The 11,905-nt window shown below is 46.1% G+C and overlaps 1 protein-coding gene across 3 annotated transcripts in view; it reads right to left on the bottom strand.

The window, feature by feature from the left end:
• The window catches only part of LOC114029553 (multiple epidermal growth factor-like domains protein 6), a 381,178-nt gene that overhangs the window by 327,858 nt on the left and 41,415 nt on the right, over positions 1-11,905 (bottom strand). For all 3 annotated transcript variants that reach the window (XM_027844048.1, XM_027844051.1, XM_027844049.1), the window contains exon 3: positions 3,751-3,860. In XM_027844048.1, the coding sequence (XP_027699849.1) occupies positions 3,751-3,860 (110 nt within the window). The remainder of the gene's footprint in view (positions 1-3,750; positions 3,861-11,905) is intronic.

Below are 11,905 nucleotides of genomic sequence, written 5' to 3'. Positions count from 1 at the left end.
AAGGGATGCATTTGGAAATGAAGGCAATGTGAAAATAAAGATTTTTTAAATTAAAAAAATAGCTTCATAAGTTTAAAGCCAGAAGAGGACCTGAGAGGCCATCTAGCCCAAACCTCTCATCTTACAGATAAATAAACTGAGGCTCAGGGATTAAGTGACTCACCTGAGGTCACACAAATAGTAAGGGGCAGAGCCAGGTCTTTTCACTCTAAAGCCAACACTCTTTCCATTGGACCAAACTGTCTCCCCAACTTTAAAGGACAACACAGGGGAGGTTTGGCTATGCAGGTTGTAGCGGCCAGCTCAACACAAGTCAAGAATACAAGATGGCGGCCAAAAAACTCCATGGGTCTGAGGTTGCATTAAAAGCGACATAGTGTCCAAAAGGAGAGAGATGATAGTACATGCGTCCTCTGCCCCAGTCAGATGATAGCTGTGTTCAGTTCCAGGTACCAGATTTTAAGAAAGTCATTGGCAAACTGGAGAATACTCAGAGATGGGGAAGGGTCCTGGTGCTACATAAGGACCAATTGTAGCAGGTGAGGATGGTCAGCTTGGAGAAGAGAAAACGCAAGAGGGGCATGACAGCTAAAGGCTACCTTGTGGAAGAGGGATTAGCTTTGCGCTTGGCCCCAGAGGGCAGAAGCATGAGCAAAGGGTGGAAGGGAAGTTCACTCCCAGGAAGAACTCCCTAACAATCAGAGGGGCCCAAAAATGGAATGAGAGGTTGGGAGTTTTCCATGGGTGAGTGAGGCTCCTCCCTCTTCCCCAGCCTCCCCATAGCACAACATCTCTCACACCTGCCTCATCTCTCCTCTTCCCACCTTTCACCTGGACTGCTACACTGACCTCCTAATGGATCTCCCTGCCTGGTATCTTCCTATTTCCAATCCATCCTCCCCTCAGGGGCCACAATGGCGCTCCACCAAGCATAGGTCTGACCGCATCATTCCCCTGCTCAATAAACTGACAGTTCTCTGTTACCTCAAAGATTTTTTTTAACTTCTATTTGGCATTTAATACCCTCATAACTGAGTCCAACCTTCCTTTCCCACCTGACTTAATGCCCTTTCTTACATGCTAAAGTCTAGCTAGACTGTCCTGCTTGCTCTTCCTCACACCCAACATTTCATCTCCGAGTCTCTACACCAACTGCCCCCATGCCTGGAATGCCCTCCCTCCTCACCTCTGCCTCTCAGAAAAGCTAGCTTCTTTCAAATCACAGCTCCTCCATGCGGCCTTTCCTGACCCATCCCATGGCTAGCGCTTCCCCATCAAAAATCACCGCAAATGTATTTTGCATGTACTTTAGTGTCCATATGTTATCTCACTAACAGAATGTCAGCTCCTCAAGAACAGGAACTGTTTCTCTTTTATCTTTCTCTAGCACAATGCCTGGCACACAGCAGACACTTAATAAATGCATATTGATTCCATCACTGAGGGTCTTTGGTAGGAAGCCTAATGACCACTGGTCAGGATATCCTAGAAGGGACTCATGTTTGAGATGGGAATTAGTCTAAAAGGCCTCTGAGGTCCCTGTTAACATTGAGGTTGTTTTAAATACAGTCGTCAATCGCAGAAGGAAGATTCCAGGAGGCCAAGGAGAAGGAAATCCTGAAGCAGGACCAGGTGGAGACAACAAATTCCCGTTGGGCAGGAGTCTGTACAGCTTTATCTGCCATAACCAGATAAGCAATGAATGCATGCATTCACTGCTGGTAGCACTGAAGTCCTAAATTACAGTGTTAACCTGGAAATAATGGGCATATGCCCACAGAACTTGAAGGGAGATGGGGAGAAGAAGAGACATGCATTTTGGGGGTAATTGTCCAAGGGCAAGAGTAGACTCAAATACATACCACATACATCCATAACCAGAAAGGGATCCTACATTAATCAGAAATGATGGCGCCTGCCTTCTACCTCTCATGGCCTCCTAGCTGTTCCTGGCACAAGAAAGACACTCAGCTCTGGGTACTTTCACTGGCTGTTCCCAGGCCTGGACTGCTCTCACTCCTCATCTCTATCTCCTGGCCTCCCTGGCCCCCTTCAAGTCCCAGCTAGAGCCCCACCTCCTCCAGGAAGCCTTTCCCAATCTTTCTTAAGTCTATTGTCTTCCGTCTGTTAATTATTTTCTATTTATCCTATACTAGCTTATCTATATAATATTTGTTTGCTTGTTGTCTCTCCAATTCAATTGTAAGCACCTGGAGGGCATGGATTATCTTTTGTCTTTTTTTTTGTCCCCAGTGCTTAGCACAGAGCCTAGAGCATTTCCGTTGTTCAGTCTTGTCCAACTCTTCCTGATACTGGAGTGGTTTGCCATTTCCTTCTCCAGCTCATTTTACAGGTGAGGAAACTGAGGCAAACAGGTTAAGTGACTTGCCCAGGGTCACACAGCTAGCAAGTGTCTGAAGCCAGATTTGAACTCATGAAGATGAGCCCAGTGTTCTATCCACTAAGCCAACCAGTTGCTTCTTCCTCTAACAATGAAGGAGTCAGAAAGAGATGACCTTTAAGGTCCCTTCCTAAGGAAGCAGCTAGGTTTCACAGTGGATAGAGTTCGGGGCCTGGAATCAGGAAAATCTGGCTTTATATACTTACTAGTCTATGGGACTCAGAACAACAGACAAATCTCTATCTGCCTCAGTTCCCTCAACTGTAAAGTGAGGAGCACCTACCTCCCAGGGTTGCTGTAAAGATCAGATGATATAATATTTGTAAAATGCTGAGCAGAGTTCCTGGCACATAGTAGGCACTTAATACTTGCTTCCTCCTGTGCTTAGTAAGTGCTTAATGTATACTTGTTTCCTGACTTCCTCCTTTCCATCCTAAGGTCACACCAATCTTAAATGGCAGAATCGGGATTATCCTCCACTCCAAATCCAGCATTCTTTACCACCCCACTGCACTGCCTTATGGGGGACCCATACTTAAGGCTCCCTGCAGTAACCTCTCTGAAAAACTGAGCCCAAGAAAATCAAGGGAGGACCTTTGGAACATTTTTCTTCTCATGGAGTAAAATGGCAGCATCTTGGCCCCCTGTCTGCTGCCGCCCAAACTCTAAGGTTGTACTGTCCTATGTAACAAGGGTTACTTGTGGGAAACAGGGAGCAAACTACAAGAACCAACTGGAGACCTGGGTCCTAGGTACAAGACCAAGGTAGTAACCACTGTGATGGGTTGGGGACTGCTTCCAGCCCAAGTTTACCCAGGTCAGAGAGGCCAGAGTCTTGGGGCCATCTGAAGGACGTGAAGAGAGTGAGGAAAAAGAGGAATGAGCAAGCCTGTTGGCCCAGATGGAATCCTGTCGGCCGAGACCCTCCCTTCACGGCCAACAAGTCATGTTCTACATGGTGACAGCTCTGATCACGGCCCAGCTTAGTCTTTCCACAGCTTCTGCCAGTGACGGGTGTTTGGGGAATTTATGAGTTTTTTTTCTTTTACTCCTGTGTTTTATTATTTTATTTTTAATAGTTTTTGGCAAACCGAGTCGGCGAGTGAACAGACCCTGGAAACCTTTTCATGTTGGAGTGAGGAAGTTCTATAAAGCCCAGGGAAAAAAAAATATCTGACCATGTCTGGAGAGAATGTTTTCCCCCCATTAGAAACTCCCTTTTATGAGACAGAGATTAATAGTGTCTGCTACAGCTGCAAGGTGGAGGGGGTGGTGGGGCAGGATGGAGAATGGGGGAGGGGTAATATGAGCCAGATCTCAGGGCGGGCAGCAGGGGCCAGGGGACTTACGGTAGAGGCAGCCCTTGTCATTACTGAGCTGGTACCATCCTGGGCAGCACTTGTAGACGGTCTGGTACTCCATGCTGTATACCTGTCGATAGTCTGTGTAATAAGCAGTCCTGAAAAAAAGAAGCAGGGGGGGAAAGTTAATTAGGGAGAGAGGAAGGAAATTATTACCTTGCATAGGATAGCTGGACTCAGAGGGCAAAGAGGCAGGAGGGTAGATAAACCACCAGAATTGGCATCAAAAAGTCTCAAGTTTGAATTCTGCCTCAGACGCTTACTAGATGCGTGACCCTGGGCAAGTCTCTTAACCTCTCCAGGCCTCAGTTTCCTCATCTGTAAAGTAAAAGGGCCAGACTCCATGGCTACAAGATCCTTTCCAGTTCTGAATCTCTGATGAGTCCCAGCTCTGCCCTTTACTTCTCTTCTGTGACCTCGGACAAGACATCACCCCTCTACGTCATGTCCTCAGCATCATAGAATGGGAGATTTAATGCTAAGAGGTTACTTAGAACTCACTTAATTTAACTCCTTCACTTTACTGTTGAACAATTTGAGGCCCAGATCCATTAAGGGACATGCCTAGGATCACACAGCTAGTGAGTGGCAGAATCAGGATTTGAACTCCGGGTCATTTGAACTCCAAATCCAGTACTCTTTCCATGATGAGCCAGGCTGCATGCCTTAAGACCACAGGTTCCCCAGCTCTGACCTAGATGATCCATTGGGCATTATTATATTTTTTTTTTATTCTACTCTGAAATCCATCTGGCCCACTCAGAATTTATTATTTACTTAGATCTGGGGTTTGCTTCCTGGTGTTGGAGGTTTGATTTTTGGCTTTTTGCTTATTTGTCTTACAAAAAGGCTGGACTCTTGTGGGTTTGCTTCTGAGGGTCTGATACGTCACTCTCCCATTCTGTTTTGTTGCTGTTGGACCAGATGGCTACTAGAAGTCCTTCTGGCTCTAAATCTACGGTCCTGTGCTCCCAGAACTGGCCACCTCTAAGACGCATGGTTTGAGAGACCTATGAAAGGAAGCCTTGCCATCTGGGCCCCACAGCGGCTCCAGCATCCTGGATTGAACAAGGCCCTAGCCTACAGTCAGGGCTTCCTCTGTCTGGGTCTGCGTACCTGCCTTAGATTTAAAAGTTCCCAAAGATGGGAGCTAAACCTACCTCATCCTCTCTGGACAGCCTCCACCAAAGAACCAACCACCAGGGGCTTCATTAAGATAGGCTTTCAAACAGAATTACCCAAGCTCTTTATTGAACACCTAGCTGTCTGCAGACTTGTGGGGGGATAAAGAAAACCTAGGAGACACAATGCTGGCCTTTGGGGAACTTAGGATTCATCTGGGGAGACAAAACTAACACATATGAAACGACAAGAGAAATAATAAAAGCAACCACTGAATGCCAGAGCCCAGACAATGAATGGATTAGAGGAGCAGTGTGGCGTGAAAAGAGCACTGGACTGGTGGTCAGAAGACCTGGGATGAAGTCCTGGCTCTCACCTTTCCAAGCTGTAAGATCCTAGGAAACCGACTTCATTTCTCCGGGCCTGGATTTCCTTAGTAGTAAAACGGGGATAATGATAGTACCTACCAAGAAGAAGAGGGTGGGGTCTGACATTCTATGCTCTCAGGGCCTTGACAACTCTCATTCCATGTTCAAAGTTTCCTCCCAGCTCTGACATTCCCTGTTCTAAAGCCCCTCTCAGTTATGACATTCTATGTCCTAAGATCCCTCCCAGCTCTGACATTCTATGTTCTAAGATCCCTCCCAGCTCTGACATTATCTGATCTAAGGCTTTTCCCTTCTCAGACATTTCATGTTTTAAGGCTCCTCCCAGCTTTCAAATGATCTTTTCTAATATCTCTCCCACTTCTGACATTCTGTCCCTAAGGTGTCCTCCCAACTCTGACATTCCCTGTCCTAAAGCCCCTCCCAGCTCTGACATTCCATGTTCTAAAATCCTTCCCAGCTCTGATATTCTCTGTCCTGATTCCTCCCAGCTCTGACATCCCCTGTTCTAAAGCCCATCCCAGCTCTGAAATTCTCTGTTCTGAGGTCCCTCCCAGGTCTGACATTCCATGTTCTAAGGTCCCTCCCAGCTCTGGCATTCTCTGCTCTGTGCTAAGGCCCCTTTAGAATGGGAAGTTCTGGGATTCTACGACTCCCCCATGCTGTTAGAGTTCAGAAAGTGAGGGAATCGATATGGTTTGTGTGGTCACAGAAGACCTCAGGGATGGGGGGTGATGAGCTGGTCTTTGAAGGAACAGAGGATAAGCAGCTGAAGGAAGCCAGAGGACGTTCCCTCCAAGGACTGGGTGGGCCGCACTGTCTCTGGGTCTACAACAGGGAGGGGGCACTTCAGTTGGGAGGCGGAGGGGTGGGCTAAATCATCATCCTTCCTGCCAAAGATTCCAATCCTTGTGATTTCCAAGGGTAAAAGAGTGACTCCAGGCCAGCTTCGTTGCTACTTTTCTACACTACAGTTTCCATTCTTGTAGGAAAGATGAGGGAAGCTTGAATTTGGAAAGTCAAAAGCCAAGCTTCATTGACAGCCACATGTTCCCTAAGATTTGCTTTGCCCCCCGTATGGTCAATCCCAGTTATCCCTACACAACCCTCCCCACATCTCCCAAACAGCTCCGGAAAAATCCCTCTCCACAGCCCATCCATCAGCTCCCTGCCCCCAGAAAATATTTCCTTCATAAACCCTTTCTTTGAGGTTTCCATGAGCCTGTGTTCTGCTGACGACCCATGAGTTCAAGGAACCACTTCCCCTCTCATTAAAACTGCACAGCTAGGATGTGACAAGAGTCAAGAGACCCTGGAGAATGGAGGAGAAGGCGGGCTAGGTCTGACTGGAAAGAAAATCTTCAGAAAATCATCCTCTGTCTATCTCTGTCTCCACTTTCTCATGTTCTTCTGCCTCAGTCTCTTTTCTCATATTCTCATATGTTCCTAAGCAAGGAACATGCTGAGAGCCCCCAAGGCAACTTCAACTATAGTGTAAGGGCAGAAGGCTCAGAGGGAAATAGGGGTAACCACATCTCTCCAAGGATTAGAGAGGTCTTCCCTTGAGTGGGGTGGAGGAAGCTCCCCCAGCAAAGGTTGCAAAGTCAGCTTCTGTGTAATACCCCCTGGAAAACATGGAAACTCAGCCTGGGAGCTTGGCACAGTGGGCATTTGTTTCAATTAGACTGGCACACTCTCAAAGAAATCACCAGCATCATCAGATCCTATTTTCCAGCTTGAGCATAGAATATAGATTTAGGGCTGGAGGGGAACCTTAGAAATCATTGAGCTCAACCCCATGATTCTACAGATGAGGACATGTAAAGAGAATTGCCCAAGGTCACACAGAGCTAGGATTCTAAGGGAGGTCCTCCCCACTCCAAATCCAATGCTTTCCCCACTGTTCTGTACCACCTGGCCTTCCTTAAAGGATTTTCCTTTTGTAGGATCCTTTCCCAGAAGAGACCATGGGACTCTTGGTCCCAAAGATCACTGGATTTGTAGAATGGAAAAGTCAGAAGGACCTTGGAAATCACCTAAGACACCATGGACATCATCAAGTCCCATTTCCTCATTTTCTTGAACACAGGGAAAGGAAGTGACTTTACCAAATTCACATTGGTCTGAAGGGCTGGTATTTGAACCCAGGTCACCCCATGCCAAATCCAGGACCCTTTTCACTCTGCCAGAATGCCCATAATCAATTGTCCTGGGGGTACTTGGAGATCTCAGATTGTTCCAACAGTCCCCAGTGGTAAGACTATGCTGCCTCAGAATGGAAGCTTAGGGGAGGACAGCAGCCAGTCCCCATGAGCATTTGCCCCTGTGCCAAGCAGAGTGGGGTGGCCCACTGGAGATGCAATTTTAGGTCATAAAATCCTACCTGTGGAATACTGGGGGGGGGGGGAAGCTGTTTCATGAGGTTGGCACTCACCCCAATGACGTCTAACTTCCTTTGGAATAGTGCCAGACACTTCCGAAACCAGGCCACCCCAGAGCCTTGCCCAGGACTATTCATTCATTTGAAAGGAAGACTTTTGGGGTTGAGTCCTCCTTCTTCCACCTATACAAGGGTCTCTGGGAAAGGAGCTACCCATTCAGTCAATTATCTAAAATTGCCAAATGAAACAACATTTCATGGGTTAAATTTAGAGCCTTCGAAAACTGGCCCCTAACTCCACGTCCACCTTCATTATTCCTTAATCTCCTTCCCGCACTATTATGGTCCAACAAGACTAGAGTCTTTGTTATTCCAAACACCTTCTCCAACATCTGTACACAGAATGTCACCCATTCAAGCAATGGTTGCCTTGGAGAACCCCAAGTTCCATAAAAGCTTCAACCAGACAGTATCATCTACGCAAAGCCTTTCCTGAGTCCCACTTATACACCTGCCTCCAAATGTTAATGCCTCCTTCCAAAATGACCTTGTACAGTATTTATTTTGTATATAGTTCCATAGAAAAGATTGGAGTGGTGCATAGAGAGTCGATCTTGTAATCAGGAAAACTGTAGGAAAGACCTGGGTTCAAGTCCTGTCTCTGATACATATTAGCTATGTGACTCTAGACAAGTCACTTAACCTCTTAGTGTCTAGGCAATTCTTTTAACTCTCTTGTAACTGCAAATTGCAAATCAGCACTGGTATAGACAAGTAGTGTCAATTTCAAAAGAAACAGATCCCTGAAGTCTACATATTGACTTAGAAAACCACAAAATAACATTATCTATATTGCACTATATTTTTATTTATTTTTGCTAAGCATTTTCCAGTTATAGTTAATCTGGTTGGGGACTTTTAGGCAACAAGTTTGACACTTCTGGTAAAGAGCTACATAGAAGGAATCATGGTTCCAGACCAAAAAATACTTATATATGTACACCTTGTCTTCCCCAACAGAATGTAAACTCCTGAGGGCCAAGACTGTTCCATTTTTTTTGTCTTTCTATATCTGTATCTATCTCTCTCTCTTACCTGCACTAATACCAACAGGTCTGGTAGGGTTTTTCCAAAGGAGAGGCTAGCCACAATTACCACGCTGCTACAACTCACCCTCAGGGTTCTAGGCATAACCCTCGAGCATGGAGAAAGGTACATCTATCCTCATAGCTATAGCTCCTGAGCCCCCATCGGTGTACTTTCTGTTTATACAAATTAGTCACAATGATACCATTAATTGAAACATGAAACATTTACTAAACAAGGAGGGAAAAGCAAGAATAATCACAACATAACATTTACTAAGTAGAAGGTAAAAGGAATAATATTCAAAGTACGACTGTCCACCCATAAACTTGGGCCACAATCTCCCACCCATTGCATCTATGGGTGGAGAGTGAGCACAAAACATATGAGGAGAGAATTCTATATGTCCAAGGCAACTCTGGACAACAGGCCTGGATGCTGGTGATGTCGTTAAGGCACAGTGTACTATCCATCACCTGCTAGGTGAGATTACTTCTCTTCTGAGCCTGTCTTCTCTTCTACTGGCCAAAGTCACTTCTCTGCTACTCTTGAGCCTGTGAAGCATAGTTAAGTTCTTTTGAATAACAGCCTCCCTAACCCCAGGGCATCAGACCTATGTAGGTCTGTCCTTGAGGCAGTATGACCTTCTTTCACTGAAAAGCAGGTCCCTTTAATCATGGGATCTACAAAGCTATCCAGGTTTTGATCTCTATAGGCTTTAAGATGAAATCCATAGAAGGAAATAAAGAGCAATGTAGGCAAGCCTTGAAGCGTTTCTCTTCTCTCCAGCACTAGATGGCACTAGAGAGCATGGTAGAGGATTCTCTTTTCCTCCAATCAGCTCTTTTCAAGCAGTGCTTTCATCTGATCAGATCAGTTCCCCACATCAACAACTGAGCCTCTGTGTCTGTAGTATGAAGGATTGGGGGATGTTTACCCAGTAGGGGAAGATAAAGGAGGGGCAGGATAACAGTCTTCTAGTATATGAAGGGTTGGTGGAGGGATTATCTATGCTGTTCTGAGTCACAAAGAAAAGAACCAGGAGCAAGCAAAGGAGGTGGCAAAGGAGAGAATTTGGGCTTAATGTCTTAAAAACAAAAAACTTCCCAACAATTAGAGTTTTCCAAAAAAAGCCTAGCCTGCGGTAGGCAATAAGTAGTGAGATCTTTCCTCATTTCAAGTCTTCATGCAAAAAAAAACAAAAATAAAAAAATTTCATTTGCATATATTTAAGTATATGCACATTTGGCTGATAGAATGCAAGCCCTTGAGGGGGACAGGCTGTCTCCTTTCTGTCTTTGTATCCTCAGCACCTACCATAGTGTGGTACATTGCCACCCCTTAATAAATACTATTTATTGACTGAAAGGCTGGATGAATATTTCTTGGGTATATTGTAGTACCAATTATTTTGGAAGCACGGGTTACATGATGTGGCTGTGATGAATTTGTCTAATATATTACCTCCAAGGGCATACTGTTACCCATGAAGTCATAGGGCCTTGAAGTATTGTCAAGGTTGTGTAGGCATCAAATACAAAGCCGGGAACATACTTGGTGCCCAATCCAAAAGTGTTGAAGATATAACTGACTTACTCAAATAACAAGGTATACTCTTTGTGTGTGTGTGTGTGTGTGTGTGTGTGTGTCTGTGTGTCTGTGTGGAGTTACACGGTTGTATTTGAAGAAAGAGACAAACAGAAAGGAGGGGGAAGAGAGGTGAAGAGGAGAAGGAAGACAAAAGTGGGGGAGAGAGAGAGAGGCAGAGAGAGAGAGAATGGGAATGACCTCTGTGTGCTACCACTGAAACTCAGGGCGCCTCAAGACCAAGGAGGCCTTTTCAATTGGTAGAAGAGCTATTGTCAACCTCAATAAACAAAGCACTCCAGTCAATAGCCAGACGTTTCCAGGAGTCCTTACTTGTCTGATAAAAGGGCCGGGAGCTATAGTCCTGGGAGCGATTGCACACGTCCGTCCTCGTCTGCCCGGGACTGTGTTTCCCGAACAGCATGTCTCCAGGTAACAAAACAGTAAAACAAGTACACAACCCACCACCCTCCCCAACTTCCTAAGGAAAGGAAGCCAAGGGGACAGTTGCTTTGGGCTCAGCTAGGGAGTGACCACCTATGGGAATCACGAGTCCCCTTAACAGGCAAGAATTCCAAACCCCAGGAGGGGATAGGACAGAAGAGCCACAGTCCCTTACCACAGGATGGTGAACCAACAAACAAATAAATAAATCAATGAGTCGCTGGTGAGTCTCTTTCCTGGAAGTGTGTGTGTGCATGCACAGCCGTGCAAGAGTAAACAGAAAAACTTTGAAAAGGGTTTTAAAAATGCCACTTTGGCAGGACATGAAAGCACTGGCCCAGAATGCAACTGACACAGCAGCTACAAACATTTGGCAGTTACAAGGATCGGGTCCTTTCCACCGCAAATATTTATGCTCGCTTTTCCCGATTGCATGACCAGAGCTACGTGCGACTTTGGAGACCCTTGGTGACCATCTCAGCCCACAGAAACATCTCTCTCTGGAGGCCACCCTTACCTTGACCTCTCTAGCCACACAAAATGCTTTAAAACTGCAGAAGGAATAAACTGGTTTCATTTCCACGTGGGGAAGCAATAGGACACCTCACGGTCGCCCCTGTTGGCACCCATCAGAGCTTCCTGGCAGCACCAACCCTATTCTTTCACTGAGAGCCAACATCTAGCCTTGGTCCTCGTGAAGTGGGAAAGCCCCAGATGTGTGCTGAGTCTTGAGCTTTCCTGAGCCAACCTGAGATGGATAGTTTCAAGACAAGGGGTCAAAAGCAGATGCCAGGACTGGGAGCCCTGTAGAGATGCCCAGTGCCTGCCACCCATTCACAGGCTGGGACCTGTCTGCCTTGCCTGGGTCACATCTGCTCAAACTGCCTGGTTCTCTGAGAGCATGTAGGGATTTGAGCACCAGGAGTATGTTGCAATGAAAACAAAACAATGAACTTGGAGTCAGGAAGCCTGGGTTTAAATAGCACTTCTGCCATTCAACCTCACATCAAGCCCTTTCCTTACCCACCAGGCAGCCCGATCCACTTTTGGCCAGATCTCAGTGTTGGGAAGCTTTTTCCTGACATCAAACTTACGTCTGTCTCTCTGTCTCTGTCTGTCTATCTATCTTCTGCACACT

Source organism: Vombatus ursinus, unplaced genomic scaffold (assembly GCF_900497805.2).
Source record: "Vombatus ursinus unplaced genomic scaffold, bare-nosed wombat genome assembly UNPS02014932.1, whole genome shotgun sequence".
Taxonomy (NCBI): domain Eukaryota; kingdom Metazoa; phylum Chordata; class Mammalia; order Diprotodontia; family Vombatidae; genus Vombatus; species Vombatus ursinus.
Note: the sequence above shows the minus strand (reverse complement) of the source record. Positions and strands in the feature narration are given on the sequence as shown.